This window comes from Cygnus olor, chromosome 4 (assembly GCF_009769625.2).
Source record: "Cygnus olor isolate bCygOlo1 chromosome 4, bCygOlo1.pri.v2, whole genome shotgun sequence".
Classification (NCBI taxonomy): Eukaryota; Metazoa; Chordata; class Aves; order Anseriformes; family Anatidae; genus Cygnus; species Cygnus olor.
In genome coordinates this window covers 801,141-826,536 of record NC_049172.1, presented here as the reverse complement: position 1 = coordinate 826,536, position 25,396 = coordinate 801,141, and the positions used below count along the sequence as shown (strand labels likewise).

The following is a 25,396-nucleotide window of genomic DNA, read 5'->3' as shown; positions in this document are numbered from 1 at the left end:
ATTTCACAGTGAGATAAGAGCAAAATGCATGCAGCCTTGCAATTGACAGGATAGGGAGCTCTTTGTGTGTGTGTGTGGAATATTTTATGAACTATTGTTTAAAAGTCATGCTTCAGACTTTTTGTTTCTGCACGTGATTTAACTACCTGCTCAGTTCTTGAGGAGTAGCTGTGTAGAAGCGATGAGTTACATATCCTATGAAATTTACAGCTGGACCAGCAAGATTTAAATTGCTGTAATAGAGGTCAGCTCTCCTTTTGGTCTCTGACTTCTTTGCTCTTCTGCTAAAACAGAATTATATTTCTAATATTAATTTCTGTTCCCTGTTGCATATGTATTTCACTTGAAGTAAAACTGCAGGTACTGCTTTTGCTGTATTCTCCATTAAGTGAATTTATGTAAAGATTATGTAAATATTATACAACCCCAGGGTTGGATGGCATATCCTAGTTAACACAGAGCTCCTGGTACCTATTCCACAGTTTTCTTCAGTGATTCCACTGAGTTGACTTGAGAAGGAGGATGTAATTCAATGAAGAAGAAGGAGAATAAAATCTGCACGGATGTGGTCAAAGTCCTGCAGGTCTAAATCAGAGCAAAATGCAAATCGGATTTATATTATCTGTGGTTACACTGCCATCTAGTGACGCAAAGAGTCAATGTATACTTTATTTTGTGTTTTTTTTTGTTGTTGTTTTTTTTTAAAGATTAGCATCTTCATGACACATTTGTCTAATTACGGCAACGATCGCCTGGGGTTGTACACCTTTGTGAATCTGGCCAACTTTGTTCATACGTGGACAAACCTGAAACTGCAAACTCTTCCTCCGGTGCAGCTGGCTCACAAGTATTTCAAACTATTCCCTGAGCAAAAGGACCCTCTCTGGCAGGTAGGCAGGCTTGCTGATAAGGAGATCAGGAAAAAAAAATGGTCTTGATGGTGTTTTTTGTGAAGTTCTTTGTTTCAGTTTTTTGTAAAGTAATATTTTCAGATTTGCTAGTGAGTTTCAATCCAAGCAAATGCTTGGCTTGCTATTACTTTAATCTCCACAGACTGCAAAATTAATACGTACTACCATGTATAGTAAAAATTAATTTGTTTTATTTGTGTCTTTACTTATTTTTAGAATTGTGAGAAATGAAGGAAAGGCATTTGGTGTTAGTTCTCGTCTTCTCCTTTTTAAGCCAACAAGACTGAAGCATTTGAAAGAGAGATGTATATGCATGTTTTAACAATTGGCCATTAAAGGCAAACTTTATTGTGAAACAAGCGTGTGAAGAGAAGAGGGAATTCAAAAAGAGCAAACAGCACTAAGACCATGGGTAGCTTAATACTAAAATCGACTCACCAAGCAGAAGTAGATTAGAGTAGAAAGTTACTCACAAAAGGGTAAGTGTCCAGGCAAGAACTTGACCAGCACGTAGTAGTACATTGATGTTGTCAACTCTGCTGTTTGATTAAGCCACTCTCCTAAGTGAGCAAATTGAATATGTCAGGAATCTGAAGATAAGCTACGGCTGAAGCCTGCACTACCTTGCAGCTGACACTTCTTTAGCCAGTGACCCAGTGATAAGAGCACAGTCCCTAAAGAGAAACTGCTGCGGGAACCAGTGACTGTTGTGATGCTCTGTTTGCAGCCACTCGGTGACAGTTCAGTGGAATGCCTCGGTATTATAGATACCTGTAACCTTGCCTGGATATTGTATATCCCGAATAATCGTATTTGTGAGGTGACTCAAAATATTCTAGAGAGCAAGCTTTACTAAATCAAACCTTAGAATGAATTTAAGCTTGTTTATTCAAATGTTTTCAAGCGTCAGATATTGAATTGCCAATTTAGTAAGAATCTGAATATGAGATTGCAAATTTGGCCTTAAATTTACAGCTTGAAATTCGTGCTGTTCCTGAATAAAGCATTGAACTAGCGGAAGATATGTTGAGCACTTTGCATAATGTTAAGAGAACATGAATTTAAAAAATGGAAATTAGCCTGTAGCCAAAGGACTTGAATAATTGGTATAACATAACACAGACATTTTTGAGTAACAATGACTAACATCTGCTGAAAGTGGTGTTTTTTGTCTATAACTCACATAAACGTAAATGCAGTTAGAAGATAGGTAATTCCCTTCATCTCAGCAAAGTACTGCCAAAGAGCAGTGTCAAAATTTGTATGCAAGTAGCATTTGTAAAACAAATTTAAACTGATTCAGATGTAAAGCAACACGTGAAAAAAAACTGTTACATCAGGACTCACTGTGAACTCAGTAGTCTGTACTGATTTGTACTGGGGGATCAGAAGATGTATATGTAAATGGAAATCCTTCTACGATAATTAATTCACCATTTTAGTTTTAAAACTGCAGTATATATAAAGTGATACCCGTTAAAATAATGTAAAAGAAAAAGTAATTAGAGATTTCATTAGCAATTTTAAGTCTTCTTAATCTCTATGTAATTGATCGATTTTGAATTATTCCCAAATCTACCATATGTTGGATCAGATCTGTCTTTGGCATAATTCTGTTAAATTTACTGAAATTCGTTTGAGAAATGATCCTGTCCCAGGGTCTGTTGAGTAGCTTGGTCAACTATATATAGGAATGAGTTAAAATGAAAGCTGTGTTTCTGCTGCATACTCGTCTGAAATTGTCTATTCCCACAAAAATAAATTACTGAAATAGTTCTTTCATACATAACATGGTTTTCTATCATAAGGGAAAATAGTAGTTTATGGTAAGAATATTTGCGTATTGATGACAAATTGTTAATTTACGTAAACAGAATTTAAGAACCATGTCAGGTATGATTATCAATAAAATTCTTAGTAGTTGTTGTTCTCCATTTTAGAATCCCTGTGATGACAAACGGCACAGAGATATCTGGTCTAAAGAAAAAACTTGTGATCGATTACCAAAATTCTTGGTTGTAGGACCACAGAAAACTGGTGAGAGTTTATTATTTCATCAAGATCGGTAGGCTATGTATAAGTTGAAGTAACTAGACCAATTAATCAGGTTTTTCTCAGGGTGCTCTGTATAGATCTTGGTCATCTAATAGTATTTTTATTTTCAGGCATCCAAATACAGTTTAATAATATAAGTTACAACAAAAGACCATATACATTTTTACATAAACATTTGCAGTGTTCTGGTGCGCATCAGATTTTTGTGAGCTTTATTTCAAAATGAGTAATAGTGCTAAGTCAACAAGATTGACAAGATCTTGTCATAGGTGAGGGAGAGACAGACAGACATTTTTCCAATCATGTAGATTCTTAACTGCAAGTTTTTGTCTGTGCTGCAAGTGTCTTTTTTACAGAAACTTGTTATTTCTTGGAATTTACTTTATGTGAAGAAGTTTCTAATGGACAGTTTGAATTGCAAGGTTACAATAGTTTGTGAAATAACTTCATGGTTAATTTTCTTCTCTGTAATTATAAAATTGTTTATCTGTTTCCTTTCGTCTTCACCTTTTAAATTATTTTTGTAACAATCTCATGAAAAATAATTTTTAAAGCAGTTTTTAAAAGCATGAAAAACAGCATGGGCACTCTAGTTTCTCTGTTAACCTATTTAGAGTTCTTTAAATCCCTTTGATTTAAAAGCATAGAAGATACAGATTCATAGGTGACGTAAATCAGCATCCCTTCACTGATGTGAAAAGGAATAAAGTCAGTTTAGTCCATCTGAGGGTATGACCCATAAAATATGTTTGTGCATGTGTATTTTAATCTTGCATTTTTATCCCATCTGCAGGTACCACAGCCTTGTATTTGTTCCTGATCATGCATCCTTCCATCATTAGTAACTCCCCCAGCCCAAAAACCTTTGAGGAGGTACAGTTCTTTAATAGAAATAACTACCACAGGGGGATTGATTGGTAAGATGGGTTATTAGTATAAATATAAAAGTTTATATATTGTGAACAATACAAAAATGGCATTGCTGTTGGTAATGTTAACTGTTTATACATAGATAAAAAAAAAACCTTCAGTGTCCTTCTAAAATAAGTAAATTCAAGTGAATAACAGTCATAGTGCATATCATAAGTGCAGTAATTTTTGTGAGGCTTTCTTGTAAATATACAAGTATTAGTATGTGCAGAAAGAGTAAAAACATTAATTTCTTAATTCTCCAAGTCTTTAAAGGTAAATTGTAATATATTTCTATGACAGGTAACTTATTCCTTACTACACATGCCTCTGAAGTTGGGACAGTGACTGTTGTTAGTTGAATATATATGGATGCAAAAAATATGTTCCTGTTAGAAATCTCACTTCTTACAAAAAAAAAAAAGGAAATAGATCAGAGATGCAATTTTTCCTTTACCTACAATTTAGGAATAGCAATCAGGTAAAGCGGGAAGAAGGAGAGACTCTCAAAATGTTTTTCAAAGATGTAGTAATTAGCAGAATGTTAATCACTCAGTAGGGTAGGTAAGTAGTGCTAAAAAGGACTATGTTTCACTGCTGCCATGTTCACTGTGGCTACCAGGGAATCACCAGATGTTTCTACACCCAGAAGGTCATTCTTGATTTCTCTTGCCTTCAGAAAGTGCTGCATTATAAAACATTACAAGATGAAAGACAGTAACATCCAGTAGTGGCTGGGGAGCACCATTAAAAGATTATTGATGTTTTGTCTTGTTTCTTTTTTTCCCCAATCTGAGGGAAAATAGTTTTATTGCCTTTGACTTCGTATTCATCCATAAAATTAGCAGGGTGAACACGGTTGTATGGTCGTAGTGTAGATATGTCAGATCCAATTTCTTTTTAAGTCACTTAGTTTTTACAGAGTTATAATTGTTTCAGCAGTTTCTTACACAAAGTGTGGTGAGTCATCCAGTTAATACCAACTGAGAGATTCTGGCTGAATGACTGGAAATTAAAGAGCTGAATCTTTGCTGTTAAGCTTTCTGAAGTCAGGGAAGATGACATGCAAACAAGGCATAGTGGATTTATGCTGATGGTGACAGATTAAGTTCAGTGAGCCAGTTCTACAAAATCATCATTTTCATGTGGCAGGAAGACCGCTTTGCTGCTTCTCTCATTCCTCCTGCCTTAACCACTTCCCTAACATGCAGATACAGTTTGTCTGCTAGACATGTGCCAGATTACCTTCATCTTAACACAGCACTGGTGCGTAAGGCTCCCAGTGGTAAACTTTATAGACCAGGTACATCATTTTGTCAGGTCTCGCTCCAGAGCATCCATTTGGCTATTGTCTATCTGTGCTGCCTGTCCCAGTCACCTCTGGCAGGTTCTCACAGGTAAGTCTTCGATACTCCAAGCTACCTTTTGATGCAGTTGTTTAACTCTTAGGTTTGTATGCTGTCTGCCAGACAGATCTCTCAGACCTTCAGTCTAATAGAGTATTTTAATGCTGTCATGTAATAAGCTTACCAAGTGTTAATTAAGTATATGGTCTCTCCTCATTAGTCCATGAATAGGGTAGGATTCATTCAAAGGAAGAGTAGTCACAAACAGCAGTTCTCTAAAACCTTCGCAGCTTTGACGTTAGAGTTTAATAAATTATCTGTAAGAATTAGCTTCTCAGAACCAGATGTCACAAAGTTCAGTTTCTTTAAACCACTGTAGATTCCTTCCTTTTGTCTAAATACCTTGTAATCAGTGCCTGTATGCTAATGATGTGTGTCCCCTAAGGAAAACTGCATGTGCATCAGTCAGTTCCAACCTCTCAAGTCTTCTGGCTGTGCCTGCAATGGTTACAATTTCAAAGACAACAAGAGCATGTCATTTATACTGAAAGTAGTTCAGTCCTATGAATAGAACAAGGTCTGAGCACTGGAAGAAATTTCAGTACTTAAGCATGACCATCAGAAGAGATTGTTTTAAATGCCCTTTATTTTATTGATAAAAGGTTTAACTGAAAAATCAAGAAGACCAATGTTTCCCGTTTCTTCTTTCTCCACAACAATAATCAGAAGTAGTCTGAGGGCTAGGAATAAAGTCTGTATGTGACATATGAGATTATTGGACATTAATTGAAATTTTGTAATGGATGAGGAAAGCTCGCAAAGAAAACTAAAAGGAATTCAACCCATGTTTCCATTCATAGAACAATAATAGAAGGATGCTGTCACTGCTTAGAAATGTTTCACCTGCTGAAGCTGTGGTGTTTTTTTATTGGTGCATCTACCCCATATAAACAAGCTATTTTCTGCTTTTTAGCAAAAGCAGTTCTGATACTGAATATCTTTTTCTTACAATATTTCACAATAATTGGTGTCTGCAAAGGACCAAATTTGGAAAACTCTTTTTTTACTTTTAACATTGATTGGTCAGAGTTTCTTCTGACCAAAGAGTTAGAATTCTCTAATCATAAAAAGATACCTGAATATCATGTTTTCTTCCACCTACGAAAAATAGCTGCAATGTCTAGTTATATGTAGTGAAAAGAACAAAGCTAGTACCAAGTAAAATATGGTCAAAAATACAATGTAAACTTCTTGTTGCTTTTATTTACCAATTAGGCTATTATTTTTATAAATTATTGCAGAATAAAATGTACTTAACAGATTTGTCAGCCTTTCTGTGGCTTTCAAGTAATTCTGAGAACGATGTTGCTTTCCTAGGTACATGGATTTCTTCCCTACTCCTTCCAATGTCACCACTGACTTCCTCTTTGAGAAAAGTGCCAACTATTTTCATTCTGAGGAAGCTCCTAAACGAGCTGCTTCCCTCGTCCCCAAGGCCAAGATCATCACCATCCTCATTGACCCATCTGACCGGGCATATTCCTGGTATCAGGTACGCATTTTGAGGAACACAGGCAGTCACAAGTCAAATAGATAAGTCAGGTTTCCACCTTGAATCCACTCTCCATGTTCTTTCAGTCCATATATATATAAAGGGTTTGGACAATACAAGCTTTTATTGGTCAGTTGGTGCTCCACATATCATTAACCATAGACTAAGGTATCTGTCCATGTAAATCTGAAAAATCTTTTAAAGGTTAAAATACCAGAAAGCACATTTTTGAAAGTCTTGCTAATGTAAGCATATAAAAATGCTTGCTCGCTTGATTAATGTATGTAATCAGCGCACAGATAAATTAGTTTATACAAACATTGGCCTGGTTCATGTTCAAAATATGGGGTTTGTATGTGTCCATGATCTTGTTGTTTTGCACACACCTAATTAAAATAAAAACAGGTGCAGAAATAATAGCTGAATTGCAATTAAAGGTAGAACTTCCATCTTAAATGCACCATTGGCACTGAGTGCTTTTTTACTGCAGTACTTTACCTTAATGTTTCATAGCACTAAAGCATTGGAATTCCTTTGTGTTGTTGTTGTTATAATATTAGAAGAAACTATGTTAATGCTGAAGGAGTATTCTGCAAACCATGAAAATAAGTAGGTTCCCCATATGTAATTTGCAACATTTATTCAAAGCAACAGTAAATATTTAGTGGAGTTGAGAACATAGCATAAAATTAAAAGGGATGATTGAAGGTTAGTTTAATACACAGCATGGCTCTCTAGTGAATGCACTTTGAAGAATAGGGGCAGATCGTGGTACCGATGCTTCTTTTTAAAATATTTTTAAAAGATATTTTAGTAACAGCAACAATAATAAAATACCATAAAATCCATATAAAAATATGATGAAATCCTTTACACAGTGCAGTCGTTCATACCTAGTATTTCAGCAGTATAACAATTGCATACAATTAAAAGCTAGGTACCAGTTACCTTGCTATAAGATATTTAAGGCACAGATAGTAAGCTATGTTCAGAATAGATTTCTACTTCTCCGGTCCTAATCCTAGTTAATAGTTTTGACTTAGATTAAGCTATTTTTATTCTTTTGGTCCACATGAAATTGGATAAAATGCAAATACAAAAAATAAAATTCTAAAAAGAACAAAGTTCTTACAAGTTTTATGACATATTTTGTGTTACTGTTATGATGAGGAGAAATGAAAGCCGTAAATCCAGTCTGGCCCTGCTTTGAATAGCAGGCTTGACTTAGAAACCTACTGAGAGCTCTTCTGACCTGAGTTATCTAATGATCCTCATACATACCAATGTTCAAATTTTCCTTTCTAAGTATTTGCCTTGTTTAAGCTGGAAAAAATAAAATATGAAACTACTAGAAACAGAGCTTCATGGTATTTTTGTAAGTTATGCTAGATTCATTTGTACAAAATCTGCCACTCAGTTTATTTTTTAATTTATGCATTCTGTTTTGTTATTGCTAGCATTAGTCTATCTTCTAATTTCTTTTGGTACAAACAACATTAGCAGTGTTTATCCCAGCATTTTCAACAAATGAATACAGATGAGGACTTCTTAACCTAAAGCAACTTCTATTGTGAATAATCACTCATGGCAAGATCAGTAAGACTGACCAGTTTTTTCTTATTTTCACAACTTTTGTGGTCTGTAAAACTCAGCAATGTAACCTGTTTTACAGCATCAACGATCACATGAAGATCCTGCAGCTCTAAAATTCAGTTTCTATCAAGTGATCACAGCTGGACCTCGAGCCCCTTCTGAGCTTAGAGCTCTCCAAAAGAGATGCCTAGCACCTGGATGGTACGCTACACATATTGAAAGATGGCTAACTTACTTCCCACCTTATCAGGTGAATAAGACTGTAACTTGACATCCTAAACTTACATATGTAATATCCTAAAAGATTACCTTAGTAATAGTCTTGCCTAATGAGCGCTGATCCTCAGGGGATATCCTAGGTACACTCTAACATGCTTTAAGACATTGATTATTCATAGCTATGTTCTAATTAGTTGACCTGACATTGCTATGGATATTAGCACCATGCAGCTGGGAACTTCTTCTGCAAAACAGATCAGAGTGATCTGGAAGTTCAGGAAACTTCACTGGTGCTCATTGAATGCTCTTGTACCCTGAACTGCCTTTAACTTACAGCTTTTTCTTTTTTTTTTTAATTTGCTCATGCTTTCATCACTGTATGTCTGATTCTTTGTCTGTAATGTTGAGGAAAAGAGAACTAGGCATGCAGTGCTTTGTGGTCTTTTTAGTGTCAGATATTCCATCAAGCTTCACAAAAGAAAAAAAAAAGATGGAAAATAATGAGATGCTGCTCAATAATATTTCTGTCCTCTCTGAATGGTAACAAGTCTCATCTACTATCGAGTGATGTAAGCTGGAACATTGCCCTCTGTATGTGGGAGGGAAGGGGGAAAATCTCTCTTCAGAAGAGATTTGGCACCTGAAGACTTTGGGGTATACACAATATTTTTTCCATCTAAAATAAGGAATAACAGATGAAAATGGATGTGATCTAGTGAAGCTGTAACACTTCAATCTTTAAATGCATCAGTGTCTTCACCCAGTCCTTGGTTCTTTCATGCACTGCCACTGTGTCACCCTCCTTAGGTTATGATTATAGTAATGAATAAACCTGTACCTTGCAAAAGTTCACACATTGGCCCACTGCTATCCATGTGCATGATTTTTAACACATTTCTGGCAGTTTGGACCCGTAACAAAAAGCATTTTCCCAAGCAGTTCCAAAGCATGGCTCAAAGGATAACAAGAACCATTGCCATCAGGGAGTCTGGACACAGCCGGTTTGGTTTTGTGGGTGAGAGGTTTTAGCAATGTGGATCCAAGTCATGCTTCTGCCATTTAGTCTCAAGAACAAAGAGCTGCCTCTGATTTGTTTTTGTTAACAATATAAATAAAGCTTTTGTGTACATCAGTGTGTTTGCCATCTCAGACATCATCATTTTTTTAGATGAAATCATAGTTTGCCTAACGACTTTTCTGTAACTGTTGGTGCTCCTAATCACCTACATTTGGTATCTATTGCCAAGCCTGAAAATCCTTGACGTATCCTTTGTGTTAAGACCAGTTTTTCTGTGTGTCTTTGAGTCTCAGAGGGTGTCTGTTTATGGGCCCAGAGATTTTGGTGCAGATGGAGCATAAGCAGTCTGAAAATTGGATCTCCCCTGTAAACTTCTGCTGGTATGCAACATACAAGTTATTAGTCTATTTCTGGCCCTGTGTAAAATCAGGCCTCAAGAGATTTACATCCTAAGCCCTGAACATCATCTGCTATACAAAAACAGGCAGACAATATCACATGATCAGTATCTCCTTCATAGATTTATTTCTGGAATAGATTTTTCTGACATTAACAGTGTGTCTGGCACTACTCCTCACCCAACATTTAAAGATAACTTTAGCTGAGGAAGGTTGGCTGCAGCCTGAACCTTCTGTTTAGCCTGGACTTGCTTAGCTGAGACAATTTGGCTGGAGTCCACACCTTCAGTTTTCCTAGAGTGTGCCAAAGAAGCTCTGTAGCCTCTAGTTGGTGTTATTCTTCACATATTCTGTTTTGGGACAGCCTTGCAGAATTCATGAGATACACAATACTGTCATATCATGATACTTGTATGAAATTTTCTACAACATATTTTCATTAGGTTTTCTCCAAAGTAACCAATGAGTACTGAACAGTGCACATCATCAGAGTTTTGCCAGATTTTGCCTTCCATAATGATGGTGAGGAACCAGCCCTGATAGCTTTATATTTTCTCTGTTAAAGTATTAGGAGTTAACTTGCATTGCAAAAGCAACAGCATATGGTAGGTTATATCCAAACTTGTTAGCAATTTCAGAGAACTGCTGAAGCATGAAACAGTTGCATAAGCTAGACCTAAAAACAGATCAGCGTAGAAATATAGCCTTATAGAGCCTTTGTTCTCAAAAAGGGTTCTTCCCTGGGGTATCCAAAGCTATACACAATTTTTAATGCTGTCTAAATTGTGGAGTCTCTACATGTGTGAGTTGAAGTCTTAATAGCTGTTACAAAGTCAGTAGGCATATAGTAAGTGGTAGAAGTTGCAACAAGGATTGGTAAAGTTCCCCTAATATATTTTGTTATCTGCTCCCTGAAAGTGTCAGGAATTGGAATCAATTTCCATTGGCAAAACTTTTTCTTACACATCTTTTTTTTGGGGTGGCAGAAGCAGGGATGGCCCAGATATTTCTATTTGTTTGTTAAATACTGAAGAAGAAATTTCACTCTTTTTCTTTCGGATGGATATATTCCTCACTTGGGATCCTTTTTGACCACTGTGCTACGAAGCCTTTCAGAGCTTACTTCTTAGTAAAACAGCGGGTTCATTTTTGGACTCAAGCAGTCATAACGCATCTGATTTGAAAGACTTCTGGGATGTGCTACTACTTTCTGAACAGTTTGATACTTCACTAATCCACATCTCTAAATCCACATATGAGTAATTCCAAAGACTGATCTTTCAAAAAAAAAAGACGTTTTCTCCCTTTTGATTATGCTCTGAAACCTTGTAGTCTTGCAAACCTTATAAGCTTCATCCAGTCCTGGAAGCAAATCATAGCCTCTGTCCTTGCATAAAGAGCAAGCTTCAGCACTGCATACGGAATGAGACCATTGAACCGTCTGCAGATTTGTTGCCCCCCTCCTTTTCATCACCAAAACATGATGTTAAAAAAAAAAAAAATGTAGAGCTGTTTCCATGACAGGAAGTGAATGCTTGCCTAATCCATTTCGGTGGGTCATTTAAGCATGATACTACATTTGATATAATCCTCACATAGTGTTTATTTCCATGAAGATTCATGTCCAGGTAAAAGGGTATCCCTATCTCAAGTAGACTTGTGTGAGTACATATATGATCAAGCAGTTACAAAAAGAAGAAATTGCTTACCAGCACCTGGCTTTCTAGAGATGTGTCACACATTCTGTATCTACATGCCTGTCGTGATGTCTTCTTTACCTTCGTTCATATTCTCAAGTGTTTTTCATAACATTTTCTATTCTTGTATAGTTTCAGAAGTAAGGCATTTAACTTAACATCTACCTACTATTTTCTGTCTTTTTGGTCATTTCCAGTGACAAGCCTTTCAACATGACTGTAACATATATTTGTATATTCCTGTGTCTGTGAGAATTAATAGGTTATTTCTTTAGACACTAATAGCTTTTTTTTTTTTCTTTTCTGGACAAGTCTCGTTCAGTTTCCTGCAACGTTTCTTATATTTCCAGGTCCTTCACTGCTATTTCTCTTTTGCCACAACAGCTTCCAATTTAATATCATTTCAGATTTAATTAACATGTCATTATCCTGCTCATTAATGATCATGACAAATAAAACTGGACCAATTATCTAGGGCATTTCTCACCATATAATGAATGACTTTGACAGAGGTGGAAGTTCCAGTTTGAAACTTGACATAATGAATTTTAAACTAAACTTCCATTTATTTTATTTTTTTGTAGTTGCTAATTATTGATGGCCAGCAGCTAAGAACTGATCCGTCTACCGTAATGGATGAAGTACAGAAATTTCTGGGAGTCTCTCCTCATTATAATTACTCTGAAGCCCTAACGTGAGTTAATTTTGTCATCATTATTGCTTGTTCATATGTTCCTAAAATACCAGTTAGTCTGTAAGTAAGGTCACTACAAAATAAAGCCTCTCATAGTTCTCCCCTCATGTGGGTGTAGTAGGATGTATTCATTGGTGTCTGGAAAAGAGCACAATACAGGGTTAGATTTCCTGTAAATCATACACTGAAGTCACTAAATGTGGAGTCTGTTACTGGAGTAGACATTTGACAAATGGACAAAATAAATATTGCTTTGTGTGAACTGCATGTGAATTTTGGATGAATAAAAAGGAATTTTATTTCCATCAGCAAATGGAACATGGAATACTGATATGCATAAGGAGAAAGGAAGAAGACTTAGTTTCTGTTTTGGACATTAGCTGCAAGATTCAACAGTATCAGTCAAGAATATAACATCCACTCTGTATGTCATAAATACACACGTACACAAATTCTTTGGATTCTGACACTTAGATTTGGTTCCCCTTAAAGTAAGATTGATAGGATTACTCTTTTCAATAGGAGTCTATTATCTGTCCTTATTGGAAGCTCACAGAAAAGAATGTTTTCATTTCTTAGACATTTCTTTATTTAATGGTTTCATCTAGTTGTATTCTATTCTCTTTTATGGCACAGGTAACAAAACAGACTTTCATTTTCCATGAGATAGTAAAGTGCATTGTAAAGACATAAAGGGACAAATAATCCCTGAAGTTGAGTCTATTGAAAACATATTTCATTTGTTTGGCTTTTTGGTTTGTTTTTGGTGATGGTGGTGGTAACTTGTTTGTTTGGTTTTGTTTGTTTGTTTTTGTGTTTTTTTTAACACTGAAGCCTTTGGCCTGGATACTGTGAATTAATCCCATCTGCATCTAAGTCTATTGCATGCATTTTCCTTTATGTCATCCTTTGTACCCAGGTGATGTTCACAGAAATAAAGCAACCTTTTCCATTAGAGTGCACTAATACCAGTTTGTCTCCTCAGCTGTTACCAGCTTGCTAACACCAGTAATTAATTTGTCTTTAAATGACTTCATTCTCACGTCTTTTTACAAAAGAGATACAAATAATACAAATTATTTTTACTCATAACTTTGAGATTGCAGTATAGCAATGTGAAACAAAAAAACACTTGGATTCGTGTATCCTTTCTCCAAAGAATTAGAAGTGTTTTATACCGTCTAGGTTTGTACTGTCCTGCCAATAGTGTATATTTTATGTATATTGGTATACCAATATACCAAATTTACAGAATGGGAGTGAAAGATTTGGAAGTGAACTGTAGGCTAAGTATCTTAAGATTCATGTTTTATAATTTGGGCAGAGATAACTAAGAAGAAAAAAATGTGCATGGTGGTTACACTGTACTGATGAAAGTTGATCAAAAAAATCAACCTAAGTCCAGCTGGAAGAAGTGTTTTCCATCTTTGCTGTCAAAAGCTCTCTAGGGGAAAAGATGAAACCTATTGCTCAGCCCAGTGTAGCTGTCTGGTAAATACGTTGCTTCCTGTTGGACTTCCAAACTGTAATATGTCTGAAACAATGAACACAGATGTTACCTATGTCTGTGTTGCAAGCAAAAGCCCTGCCTTTTTTTCTGCATGCCTACTCTCCATAGACTAAGAATGTGTTCTTGGAAGACATGATGTAATCCTTAAAATGTGCCTAAAATTTGTGTCCAAAGTCTACATGTTAACATATATAGACTGCACATATGTATTTTTGTTACAGTTATTATACCAGTATCTGCCCACACTAAATCTGTCTTCCCCAACAGTAATCTTAATAATCACCTCATTGTATCATTAGCAGGTACCATCTTCTTCAGTATAAACTTCAGAGATGCATCCTCCTTGCAGCACCTCGTAGCCTTTACACTGCAAGATGCAGTCTTTCCAGGATCACTGTTGGCTCCTGCCTCTCTCCTTTTTCTTCTCTTTATTTACTTCATGCATTGTGTCTGCAGCCAGTTCTTAATGCCTTGCTCCTGTTAACTCCCCTCAGCTTCTCCATTTCCCCACTTGTTTGATGCCTTTTTTCCTGAAATGACAATTTACTGGAGCAAAAAAAATAGCTCTTAAGAATAGCTCTTAAGCTCTTATTTTATTATATTTCTGCGTTGAAAGTGTACAAAATACTTGTTTCAGGTTTGATTCACATAAAGGTTTCTGGTGTCAGCTTCTGGAAGAAGGAAAAACCAAGTGTCTTGGAAAGAGCAAGGGTAGAAAATACCCTCCGATGGATTTTGAGGTAAACCATTATACTCATTGGCATTATACAGGGATTTAGCCTCCATAAATGAGACACCACAAAGGCAAAATCATAAGAAAAGAAAGAAGACAAAAGCCATTAATTATTTGATTACCTTTCCCTACAAATGAGGCCTTTAAGGTAGTTGTGGAGTGCACCTTTTTTTTAGTTCTTTATATCAAATGTGAAGAATTTAAGTGGTTGTTTGGGTTTTTGGTGTGGTGTTTTTTTTGGTGGTGGTGGTGGGGTTGTTTTGTTTTGTTTTGTTTAAGGAAAAAAAAATAAAAATTAATTTTGAAATTTGGCACCTGTTTGAAAAATAAACTTCAGTAAATTCAAAGTAGCTGTACCAGCTTCAGAGCAATTCTTAATTTACATGTCTGTCTGAGAGCAGACCAGATCCTTTGCTTTGACACCAGTGTTTGTTATGGACACCTTTTGTTTCTTGAAATTATCTGTTAAAGTTCAGCTGCTCATTGATGAGCTTAAACTTGTATGCAGTAGATATCATAAAAAAAAAAAAAATTGCATAGGAGAAAGTAAAGTTTTGACACAGGTAAAAGAAACTTTGAAACTAAGAATTCACAGCAATTACATTACAGCATTTTATTAAATAAAAATATCTGCTTTTATATCCATCAGTGCAGGGCTTTTCTGTCAAGCTACTACAGAGATCACAACGTGGAACTGTCAAAACTCCTACACAAATTGGGACAACCTCTGCCATCGTGGCTGAGACAGGAACTACAGAAAGTAAGATAGCATTGAAAAAAGGCTTTTTGAAATCTCTTCCACACTTCAGTAATCCTACCTAAAGTCTCCAGTAGCTACCAGAAGATCTTGTAAAATATACCTCTGCAAAAAAGAGTAAAAGATAGAAATTATTTCCATATGCTGGCATGTGGATTGTGAAAATACATGTGTTTCTTAGACCTCACGTGGGCCAGATCTTTCTCATTAACATTTCTGGGCCTGTGGACTTGTGGACTACTGTGCACATATGTGGAAGTTAATTGCAGCTGGTATAAGCTTCAGAGATACATGACCTGTCCAATTTCACAGTAAATATTTACATTTTTATATATCAGTTTAAAAGTATTGTGTCTCCTGTAGGTTTTGTAGTCCATTGTTAGACTGCTGACAGTTTTTCTTTGTATTTGATTATTGTGTCTTGCATAAAATAAGAAAATTTAGTGTAGCATAAAATGCCAAGTGTACTTCTGCCATTGGAATCAGCTTGCGAATACCTGAAGTATATACTAATAAGGGTGAGAAGTACAGCCATCATACACGATTTAGGTGTGCACAGCAACAAAACACATGGAGCAAAATCTGGAATCCACAGGCAGAAGCAGTGTAGCAAAAAAAAAAAAATACATTTCCTATTATTATAGCCTGTAACAACAAATCCTTATAATGCGATAAGGGCCTTTGTCCATAATTACTGCCTAATTTTGCAGTGACTGCAGCGGCAAAATACAGAATGTAGCCTGTATCTGAACAGAAATTTAATTGGCTATGTAAAGCACAAATGTTGCAATAAAATCCTTATGAGCAGTATTACACTTCAACAATTGTGAACCAAACTGAAGCAGTGCAATAACAGCCTTCACTACTGGCTTCTATGAGCAGCCAAATCCGGATACAGCACGCTGGACGTACATTGCTGTGAATCAGGAATGTCGCCACTCAAATGAAAAACTGGTGAAGAACAGAAACAGATCCATACTTAGATTGCCTTAATTTGCACCACTATTTTTCCTTAATTTATTTGCCTTCAATCTATGCTGCGTGTATTCCAAGAACCCTCAGCCTGATCAAAACTGTAGCATCGTGCAGTGACCTTCAGTTTACGTCAGCTGCAAAAATCTGTCTGTTTTCCAGATGAAAATAATGGTTCTGTTTCCAGACATTTTAATCACGTTTGGTATTAAATTTTAGAAATAAGCTTTAGGGGGAAAAAAAAAAAAAAAAAAAAAAAAAAAAAAAAAAAAAAAAAAAAACTTGGTATAATCATGGTAGAAAATTGGGCTCTAATCATGAAAAAACCACAAATATCCAGCCTCACATTTTTGGTACATTTCAGTAACACATCTCATATCAGTTTAAGTGTGAGATAAACTCAAATTAATAGTACTTAAAAGTTGAAAAAGAAGATTGTTGAAAATTTCAGCTGAGTATGGCCTTACTGTTTCTCCACTGAACTTTGGCTCTGAATGTTTCTAAAGACATGAAGGGGTAGTGAATACAAAAGATAGCTACAGTACTAAATGCAATGCTTTTTACAGTAGATCTGTACTATTATCATAATTTGTTTTGGGATGACTAGATAAAAACATGCATCAGATGGTGGAAAAACTTTCTACGTCTCAGTGCTGTTTTACTACATTTATGTAATCTCATAATTTAACTTTCAAGGTAATAGAATGAAAAGCAGTCTGTTACTCCCTAAATAGAAAACAGATGTTGAGATCCTTACTGTACCTCTAGCTGGTAAACTTTATTATTTATTGATTTTGTGTATGTAATACCTGGTTTTGATAGGCCTGTAAAGCAAAATTCTAGACCAATTTGCTGTATATAACAATATTCTTTACGCAGCACATTTTTGCTAAGGGAATATGCATGATTAATGATGAGGACCTAGTAGAGTAGACATTTTTAAGATGAACATCTTTATTATTTATTAGAGAGAATGAAAATTTACATTTCATTTTAGACATTCACTGTCATACGGATTTGGCCCAAAAGCTGACTTGTCTTAAAACACTCTTATCTGATAAAAGAAACACTCTGAATTCTGAATACCTGTAAATGCAAATTCTCTGCATGCTATGGACAGCTCATGTGTTCTGTAAGCATTTATATGGATTTGTTACAAGTAAATTGACTAACTGGAGAAAATACTTGGATTTTTCATCCTGGCATGATTGATTTTACCATTTATGTAACCTGATGTAACATCACTCGAACATTTAAAATAGAAGAAAAATGTATAATAGAAGAAAATTGGAAAAACTTTGAGCATTATAAAATGCCTGAGATCTTCACAAATTGAGTGCTTCCTAAGTGCTGGAGAAATGAGCTTCAGCCACTTTCATAGTTCAGTCTTTGTTTTCAGGACCTCCATTTCTGTCTTTCTCCGGGAAACCAAGGCCCCAGCAGAACTGGGACAAAAAAACCCACATGCACAGCCATGCCTTGGGTGGACTAGGCTTGGTTTGGCAGCCACACATAAAGGTTGTCCTCTGGCAAGAAGTGCCTTGTTGGCTCTCAAGCCCTGGTGGAGGAGCTGTTGTACTGTCCTAGTGCCCTTCCTAAGGTTGAAACAAAATTAATGAGTCCCTGGGCAAATCTTCAATGGATTCCTCTGCTAACTTCACCTGGGTCAGTACTGTGAACCAAGTAACTTGACCTTTTGGCCCTGGAACTGTGTATCCAAAAAGGGCATGATCCTGGATGTGTGTTCAGTCAGAGCTCCTACTGAGATGCAGCTGCTAAGCATTAGCATCTCCAGAAGAGGTGCTGGAGGGGCAGCTGCTGGTAGACTAGGTGGGCTAGGCTCAGGCTCCAGAGCAGCAGAGAAGTAAAGGCAAACAGCTAGTGGTCTTTGCAGTTCTGAGTTTGTCATACTGGGTTATTACTGGTTTATACAAAGACAATATGAAGCCATGCTATTTTCCTCCAGAACTATTCTATTTAAAGATGTTCTTACATTTAACAGGAAGCTTTAAAAAGCAGAATGACTTTTAATGTGCAGTCAACTTGGTGAAGAATGAAGTCTGAGCAAAGCATGCAGACGAGCTACATGTGTTACTCCCCAGATAACAGGATGCATATGAGTACAGTTGAGTAAGCAAGTCATACAACATGAATTTACCTGGCAAAGTTTGCCTCTCTGTTTACAACTTCCCTACAATCAGTGTTTGATTTTCAGAAATAAACTATCATTATTAAAACTTTTAAAAAACAGTGATTTATCACAACAAATTTATACTTGCTAGTCAAAGTCAGGTGTTTTACTGTGGTTGGTAACACAGCTATGGTTTTTGTTCCCGTGGTTGATAACTGCGCAAGCAGTTCCTTTAACAAATGTTTGATTATGTGAGTTTCACATTTATTTTCATAAATACGATTCTGAAATTTGATTTCCTCAAATATCTGTGCCATTAAAAATCAATGTGTGAGTATGAGTAGAAAGTGACCATTAGGGGGTGTAAACACAGAGTCTGATATGAATTCACTTAACTATTTGAACAAACATTCCTGAAATACTGTGATATCTTCCCAGTTCTACTTGTGCAGAAAGAATTAGTTTCAATGATTTGCAGACTATCTTGTACAGAATATCCTTTTTCATTGCTTAAAGATGTGAAACTTCCTCAGGAAGAAATTAATTAGATATTTCAATGTTTATAGATGTAATACTCTTGTCATTCACATTGAATGAAAATTGCTGGAAACATTTTTCTCAATTTTTTTTAAATAAAAAATAGATATTATTCTGATAGTGGCATGATATCTGAAGTGCAACAATAAACTCTGATAAGAAAATGTACTGATGTGTGGAAGTGATTTTTGTGTTCATAAAAGTTGTCCTTTTCCAGGTTTGTTAGCAGCTTGACGCTGAGCTACAACACAACCCAGGAGTATGGGAGCAGCATGAAATGTTTTCACAAATGAAAAATATTGCTTACTCTCTCTGTGAGTGAATCTTACTGCTTTGTGCAGCTGCTCGTTTTACTGCTTTTGCTACTCTCTTACTTTTTTACTTCTTGTGCCAGAAGTTGCTAATGTGCTATAGAAACATTTCCAGAGCTTGGCTATTTTTAAGAGAACCAGCAGACTTTATTCAAATTATTTGCCTTGGGGATTCACTAGCTGTGCCAATGCATCAGCCTACACAGACAGGAAAGAACTTTTTTTTAGGAGAAATGGCTAAAAGATGGTACAAATGTCCAAAGGAAAATTTGCTGTTATCAATGAAATCAGAATAGAACAGAAAACTGCAGTATCTAGCTGGGCAAAAACTGATTAATATCTTCATATAGGTGTAGAGGATACAAACCCTATGTTAACAAAATATTATTTTCATTACGGAGAAATGATGTAGTATATACATTCAGAAGTCTAAGCTTCTTTTCTAATACCCATCTCTATAATCTCTAAGAGTAACAGAAATGGAACAGTAAAGAAATAACAGAAAGGTACTAAGCAAACAGAAACGATCTTTGCTACAAATAACACCTGGCTGACCTCTGGATACAGTTTATCTGCATTTAATATTTCTTTTCAGTTCTTCCAACCCAAACCTCTCAGAGTTCTAAGGCAAAGGATGCCCTTTTTTGTCTCTGTGGACCACAAGGATGAAGAATGAAGAAAGCATAATAGTCAGCATCAAAGGACAAAGCACAGGAACAGGAAAGGAATTAACAGGTGAAACCAAGGGCCAAGGAAACCTGAACAGAGGAGGAATTTAGAAAAATTAAGGGTGATTGGTCTGAAAAGCGTATTGTGAGTTTGATTATTCTCCAGTCTGCTTTCCGTCAAGTAACTTTTCTGTCTTTTTTAATAGTTATTTTCTTTCTTCAGTTCCCTTTTTCTGTTCTGATCCTCTCATTGTCTTGAGAAATTGAGACAGAAAAGGCTTATGTACTTTTAATTGCTCAGCTATCTACATACCTAGGAGAGCTGTCAGTCTAGTAGTACAAGGCCACTACCAGATCTCTTCCAAAAGGTAGGAGTCTTTCCTAACAGATGTGGCCTAGTTCAACCATGATGTAGGGGCTTCCCATAACCTTTGTTATTCAGATCAGGGAAACGGACTCTTACCCTTAAAGAAATCTATTAGTCTGTCTCCTCCATTGTCTCATCAAGAATGTCTCTGCTATTAAGTCTCCCGGTAAAGCTCCTTTATTCAGCTCAATTCTGAACCCAATTTACTCTGGTACAAAAATAAAAATAAAATAAATAAAAAATGTGTGTAAATGTTTATACAAACACGGCACATGTATTTCAGCTATCGACTGCTTTCTGGAAGGAAAATATCATGACCTAAAGGCAGGAGCCACTGCTGTCATGCACTTGACAGAGTGGAGATAAATTTCTGTACACAAACGGTGCAAGGTGAGAACAGCTGAGGCTCATATGGCACCGACAGGACTGTTGGACACGATAGGGCTGCATTTTGTCTCCGTACTTTTGTACAGTCCTAGCAGTTATCCTATGGTACTGCTGGACAACCACGTACTCGAGCTGGTGGTGTTTCCATACCCTGGCACACAACTGAGGCCAAGCAACCCGGCAGCCCCAGCCCTGAACCAACTTCTATTCGCCTGCCGCACGGTTCCTGCCAGAACCGGCCTGCCATTATTTCTTATGTTATTGCCCAAGCGATTTCCAGACTAGAAGCGTTTTAAACCCGCCATTCCTCAGCCCCTTCTTCCACGTTCGTTGTGAGCAGGCACCGCCTTCTTGTGGGCGCGTCTGCCAGCCGCTCCCCTCACGGGGGGCAGGCAGAGGGACGGAGGGACGTCCCAGAGCCGCCCCCCGCCGCCGCCGCCTCTTCCTTTGCCTGGTGCCGCGCACTCGGCAGCCGACCGTTGGTGGGCGCACGGGGCGGTGGTTGAGGCTCACGCTGGCGCAGCCGTTGGGCCTCGCGCCCCCCGTGAGGGGAGCGGGCGCCAGGTGAGGGGCGCCTGAGGGGAAAATGGCGGCGGGGGGGAAAATGGCGGCGGGGGGGCAGGGTGCGCTCCATGTCTCCATGGGGGCTGCCGCCCGTGGCTGTCCCCCTTCCTAGGCATGGAAGAGCAGCTCCTTGCTAATTGGCAAAGCTCCTACCAGCGCGTTGGTAGCAGTCGTTGACTGTAGCGAGGAACACGGCGAGCCCGGCGGAGGGGCGCGGCGCGGTGGGTTGGCGGTCATTTGACTTGTTCAGTTTTCCCTTAAGTGGTCGGAACTCGGGCTTTAAACGAGTCTTTATACTTTTTTTTAAAGGTTTCTTTGTTGGCCCAGAGGCCGGAAGTGCAGAGACGCCATTGAAGTTCCTCTTCCCGCCGAAAAGCCACGTGGCTGGGTACGTGCTTTCATCAGTTCTTAGAAGGGAGGTTTTGAGCAGAAATAATACCCTCATACCACTTTGCAGTTTAATCGCTATACGAAACTAGCAGAGACTTGACTGATCCGCACTGAAATCAAGGTATAGGCTTGATTTTTATTTACTTTGATTTTGATTTATTCTGTTTTTTAAGCCATACTTGACTCGTGTGTGGATGCTCATCTTTTACTGGCAGAAAAACATAACCAAGAGCAAAAGTGTGCATTTCTAAGAATTGGGCTTGGGTATAGATACATTAGGAGTACTGGGAATAGTGGGTTGTGATTAAAAACTGGTATTGTCATAACTTTTGCCTGCTAAATTAGAGTTATCGGAACCCACAGGTTTCTAGGAGCTGTCTGTGTATGGGGCATATCTTTTCTGATCTTCACATTGCTAATTTAGTGAAGTGAGTGCTTAGAGTGATCTGGAATTGCCGGAGCAGGGAGAGGTGTCTAGTTGATTTTAATAGTTTTGTTTCAGAGCAGATTACAACTCCTCCTAGGAAGGCATTGTACTGTTCGGTAATGTTTTCTGTCTTGTGTGTTTTCAGTAGCAATATTAAATTACCTCAAACTTGTTTTTACAGGGGAAAAACATTCTTGTGTTGTGATGACAGAAGAAGATGGGGCTGAATTCAAAACGTGTATTTTTGGAGTAGTTGTGACTAGAATTTCAAATTTTTACTTAGCTGAAGGGTGGATGTGTCTGAGCTTCCAGAATTAATGCTCTTTGCAAGCAGTAGTATTTCTGGTTGTCAAACAGAGCAGGCAAATTCTACTTTTAGGCTAGGTCTTAATTTCACTTCAGACATAAATGAGCATTTCTAATTAAGTTGAAACCTACAGCCTAGACATTCTGCAGTCTCTCTCTGCTCTTTACAAAGAGCACAGAGGACCTGGGATGTAGCTTAATGTGCTTGAAATTAGCCTTGACTCTTGCAGCTCTGTCTCAAACACTGTTCGCAGTGTTTCCCATTTAGCAATGTAGACCTGCCTGTCCATGTGGCAAACACATCTCTTTCTGATTGTCTGGTGCCCAAACAGACTGGAACGCATGGGCCACAAAACAAAACTTACGGAGGAGCAGGAAATAGCTTAACAAAAACTACCAGCATAACAAGCAAGTGCGCAGGCACATTGGTCAGGTTAACTTATGTTCACCTACCCTTATGGGGGTGCACAACCACTGAGGACCCCTGATGAAGGGCAGTACCATGTGTGGGCAGGAGGAAGATGGTAGTACAGCACATGCTAACCATGTGATGGCAGAGGTTTCCCCGCCTGGTAAGAGCGGTCTTGACCAATCGTAAATACACATGGTTACTGTGTGTGCTGTCTGGTCCAGCAAGATTATGCATGGTGATGAACTGGCTATGTGCCATTACCCTGGAAACCAGATGGGAAAAACCACAAGGGAATACTATGAGACAGTACTTTTGCAAGACATTAGGGACCCTCCCCACCAAACCACTGAAGACAGCAGACCAATGGGATGCTACTGGATCCATGGTGGTGACCATCTCTTGCAATCTGTAAGATCCCTTTACTTATATTTCCATACTTTCTCTATTCCTTCTTTCTTAACTCTTGCTTCTCTTTTGATCCACATATAAAAGAAATCTGGTAGACAACATTTGACCTTGTTTGTGTTTTAATCTCACTGTGGGTGAATCACAAACTACCCTATGAGCAATCGGAACAGGACAGCTATTATTTTTCTGTGCTGCCTTCCAAAATCTGTCTGCTCCTGCCTCAGGGCCATCTCTAAATTTTAAGCTATTACAATCTCTCAGTTGTTCAGTGGCTATGCTGTCACATGGCTGACCACACTGCAATATTCTTAAATCTGATGATATGCGCCTTCGGTGGCTGCTTTTCTGCTGCTAAATAAACTGCCTTAGAAAGGTCTCAAGGAGTATATGTGTCGTCCAAAAGACAAAGGTAAGTTTGGGAAGTCTAGAAAATGCATGTGAACATCCACAGTCTTCATTTCAATATATGCTATTGTGAAGCATTCAAATGTATTAATGAGTCAATAAAAAGACATTGAGTTACGCTGAAAGTGTCACTTCTTCCTTACAAGTGTACTGATAACAAAGGCTAGTCTTGCACATGAACTTGGGAATCACTGATGCATGGCCAAATGTACTCTGGCTCAAATGTACTCATGGCTCTGTGGATACACCTTTTGGTAGCTGGGCCTCGTATTTGCAGCTCTGTGTGGTTTCTGGCCAAAGTGTTGGCTGACTGATACTGTCTGGGAGCCATTCCACAAACCACATGGTCTTAATCAGACATTACTGCTGCAGGGGAGGAAGAGTGATTTTGAACATAACTGATTTCTCAGTTTTAGTTGTTGAGGGATGTTTTACCTAATGTGTTTTAAAGAATGGGACAAGATCAAGCTTTCACTTCCGAAATGTGTAAGCAAACTTAGTCATAGATAATAGCAGTTCTCTGCTGGTCAGAACTTCCTGTGGAATATCTTTCTTAGTAAGGAAATCCTTTGCAAATCATTCCAAACTGAAAAATTGAAGTGGATGGCTTTGAAAGAACTGGGAAACGATATGGGGGGGGGGGGGGGGAGGAGGACATCAAGCTAGAACTGAGATCAGGTAGGCACTGCAGTAAATCCAGTGTAGTTGATGACTGAGGGAGTAAAAATCCTATTTGAAGTGGATGCAAGGGGAGTTGCAGATTTAAATTACAACATGGATTAGATCTCAGGAAATGACTGTTAGTGAAGCTTTGGAATAGGAAAGTCTGGTAGGGAGACCAGGGAGCTGTCATCATAGGAAACTTTTTTAGTACTGCCGCTGATGACAAAATAAAACTGAATGTATATTCTGTGCGGAGCTATAAGTGTTACTACACCTGTTTAATTGGTGGTGTGTGATTACTTCCCTTTCAAGCAGCCCTGTATACAACCCTATCATATAATGTTTCTTCCTATGTAGGATTCCAAAACTGTGCCTGCCAAACCTGGTAGCTGACAATCATGAGCATGTACTGTGAATTTCCTCTTCTCTGAAAGTGGACTTCTGCAGTAACGAGTGCTTTCCTAAAAGAAGCTAGCCAAGCTGATCTAAAAGGGCAGTTATTTGATTATCTTAAACAACAAAATGCTAGGTTGCTGGTGGCCAAGAGAGGGCTGCGGCTATGCCTAGGATGAGGTGAGGGCAGCAAGGTGCTACAGCCCCAGGTGCAGTTGGGATGGCTGGTCTGTCAGGGACCCCTCGTGCAAAGTGGTTTGCTCAGGTTTTGAGGTCTGTTTTCTGTGACTGGCTTTGATTCCATGGAAAAAGCCAGATGTAGGCAAACAAAATAGAAAGAAGCAGGAGTAGGGTTGGAGATCAGTTTCTCCAGGGATGTGGAAGGCATTAAACAGTATTAATAAAGAGTACAAAATGCAAGAAAATGACATGGAGGCCTGCAGAGAAGCATTTTCTTTCAAGTTTGCTGAAGTGCTGAGAAGTTTAGGCCTTCTGGTGGCAGCCTTTAGCTATGGTATGCTCGTGGCTGTCTGTGTGTTATCCCAAAGCCCTTCAATGTTCATATCCGCTATTACCAGGCAATAGCTGCCTTTTTGATGAATGTTTCATCAGTTTCAGTGTATAATAAGTTGTTTTTTAATAAGTTGCCCTTTGAAAACCAAC

The 25,396-nt window shown here is 37.8% G+C and overlaps 1 protein-coding gene, 1 long non-coding RNA gene and 1 other non-coding gene across 15 annotated transcripts in view; all 3 read left to right on the top strand.

The window, feature by feature from the left end:
* LOC121069469 (bifunctional heparan sulfate N-deacetylase/N-sulfotransferase 3) overlaps nt 1–20,591 on the top strand; it is a 357,491-nt gene extending 336,900 nt beyond the window's left edge. For 5 of the 6 annotated variants that reach the window (XM_040555702.1, XM_040555700.1, XM_040555703.1 and 2 more), the window contains 9 exons: nt 708–890; nt 2,852–2,948; nt 3,760–3,883; nt 6,599–6,773; nt 8,446–8,616; nt 12,283–12,392; nt 14,540–14,642; nt 15,285–15,395; nt 18,367–19,195. In XM_040555702.1, coding sequence (XP_040411636.1) covers nt 708–890; nt 2,852–2,948; nt 3,760–3,883; nt 6,599–6,773; nt 8,446–8,616; nt 12,283–12,392; nt 14,540–14,642; nt 15,285–15,395; nt 18,367–18,414 — 1,122 coding nt within the window. In that variant the 3' untranslated portion in view covers nt 18,415–19,195. Of the gene's footprint in view, nt 1–707; nt 891–2,851; nt 2,949–3,759; nt 3,884–6,598; nt 6,774–8,445; nt 8,617–12,282; nt 12,393–14,539; nt 14,643–15,284; nt 15,396–18,366; nt 19,196–19,249; nt 19,347–19,938 lie in introns of those variants that run through there. The other variant, XR_005819439.1, reaches the window with a different exon arrangement.
* A 34-nt stretch (nt 20,592–20,625) lies between these two features.
* LOC121069475 overlaps nt 20,626–25,396 on the top strand; it is a 40,470-nt gene continuing 35,699 nt past the window's right edge. Inside the window, exons 1-3 of one of the 8 annotated variants that reach the window (XR_005819443.1) lie at nt 20,635–21,329; nt 21,639–21,840; nt 22,328–23,272. This is a non-coding gene — a long non-coding RNA (uncharacterized LOC121069475). Of the gene's footprint in view, nt 21,551–21,638; nt 23,273–25,396 lie in introns of all 8 variants that reach the window. The other 7 variants (XR_005819440.1, XR_005819444.1, XR_005819447.1 and 4 more) reach the window with 7 other exon arrangements.
* On the top strand, nt 21,394–21,524 carry LOC121070283. The gene has a single exon (XR_005819988.1). It is a non-coding gene; the product is annotated as a small nucleolar RNA SNORA24 (small nucleolar RNA).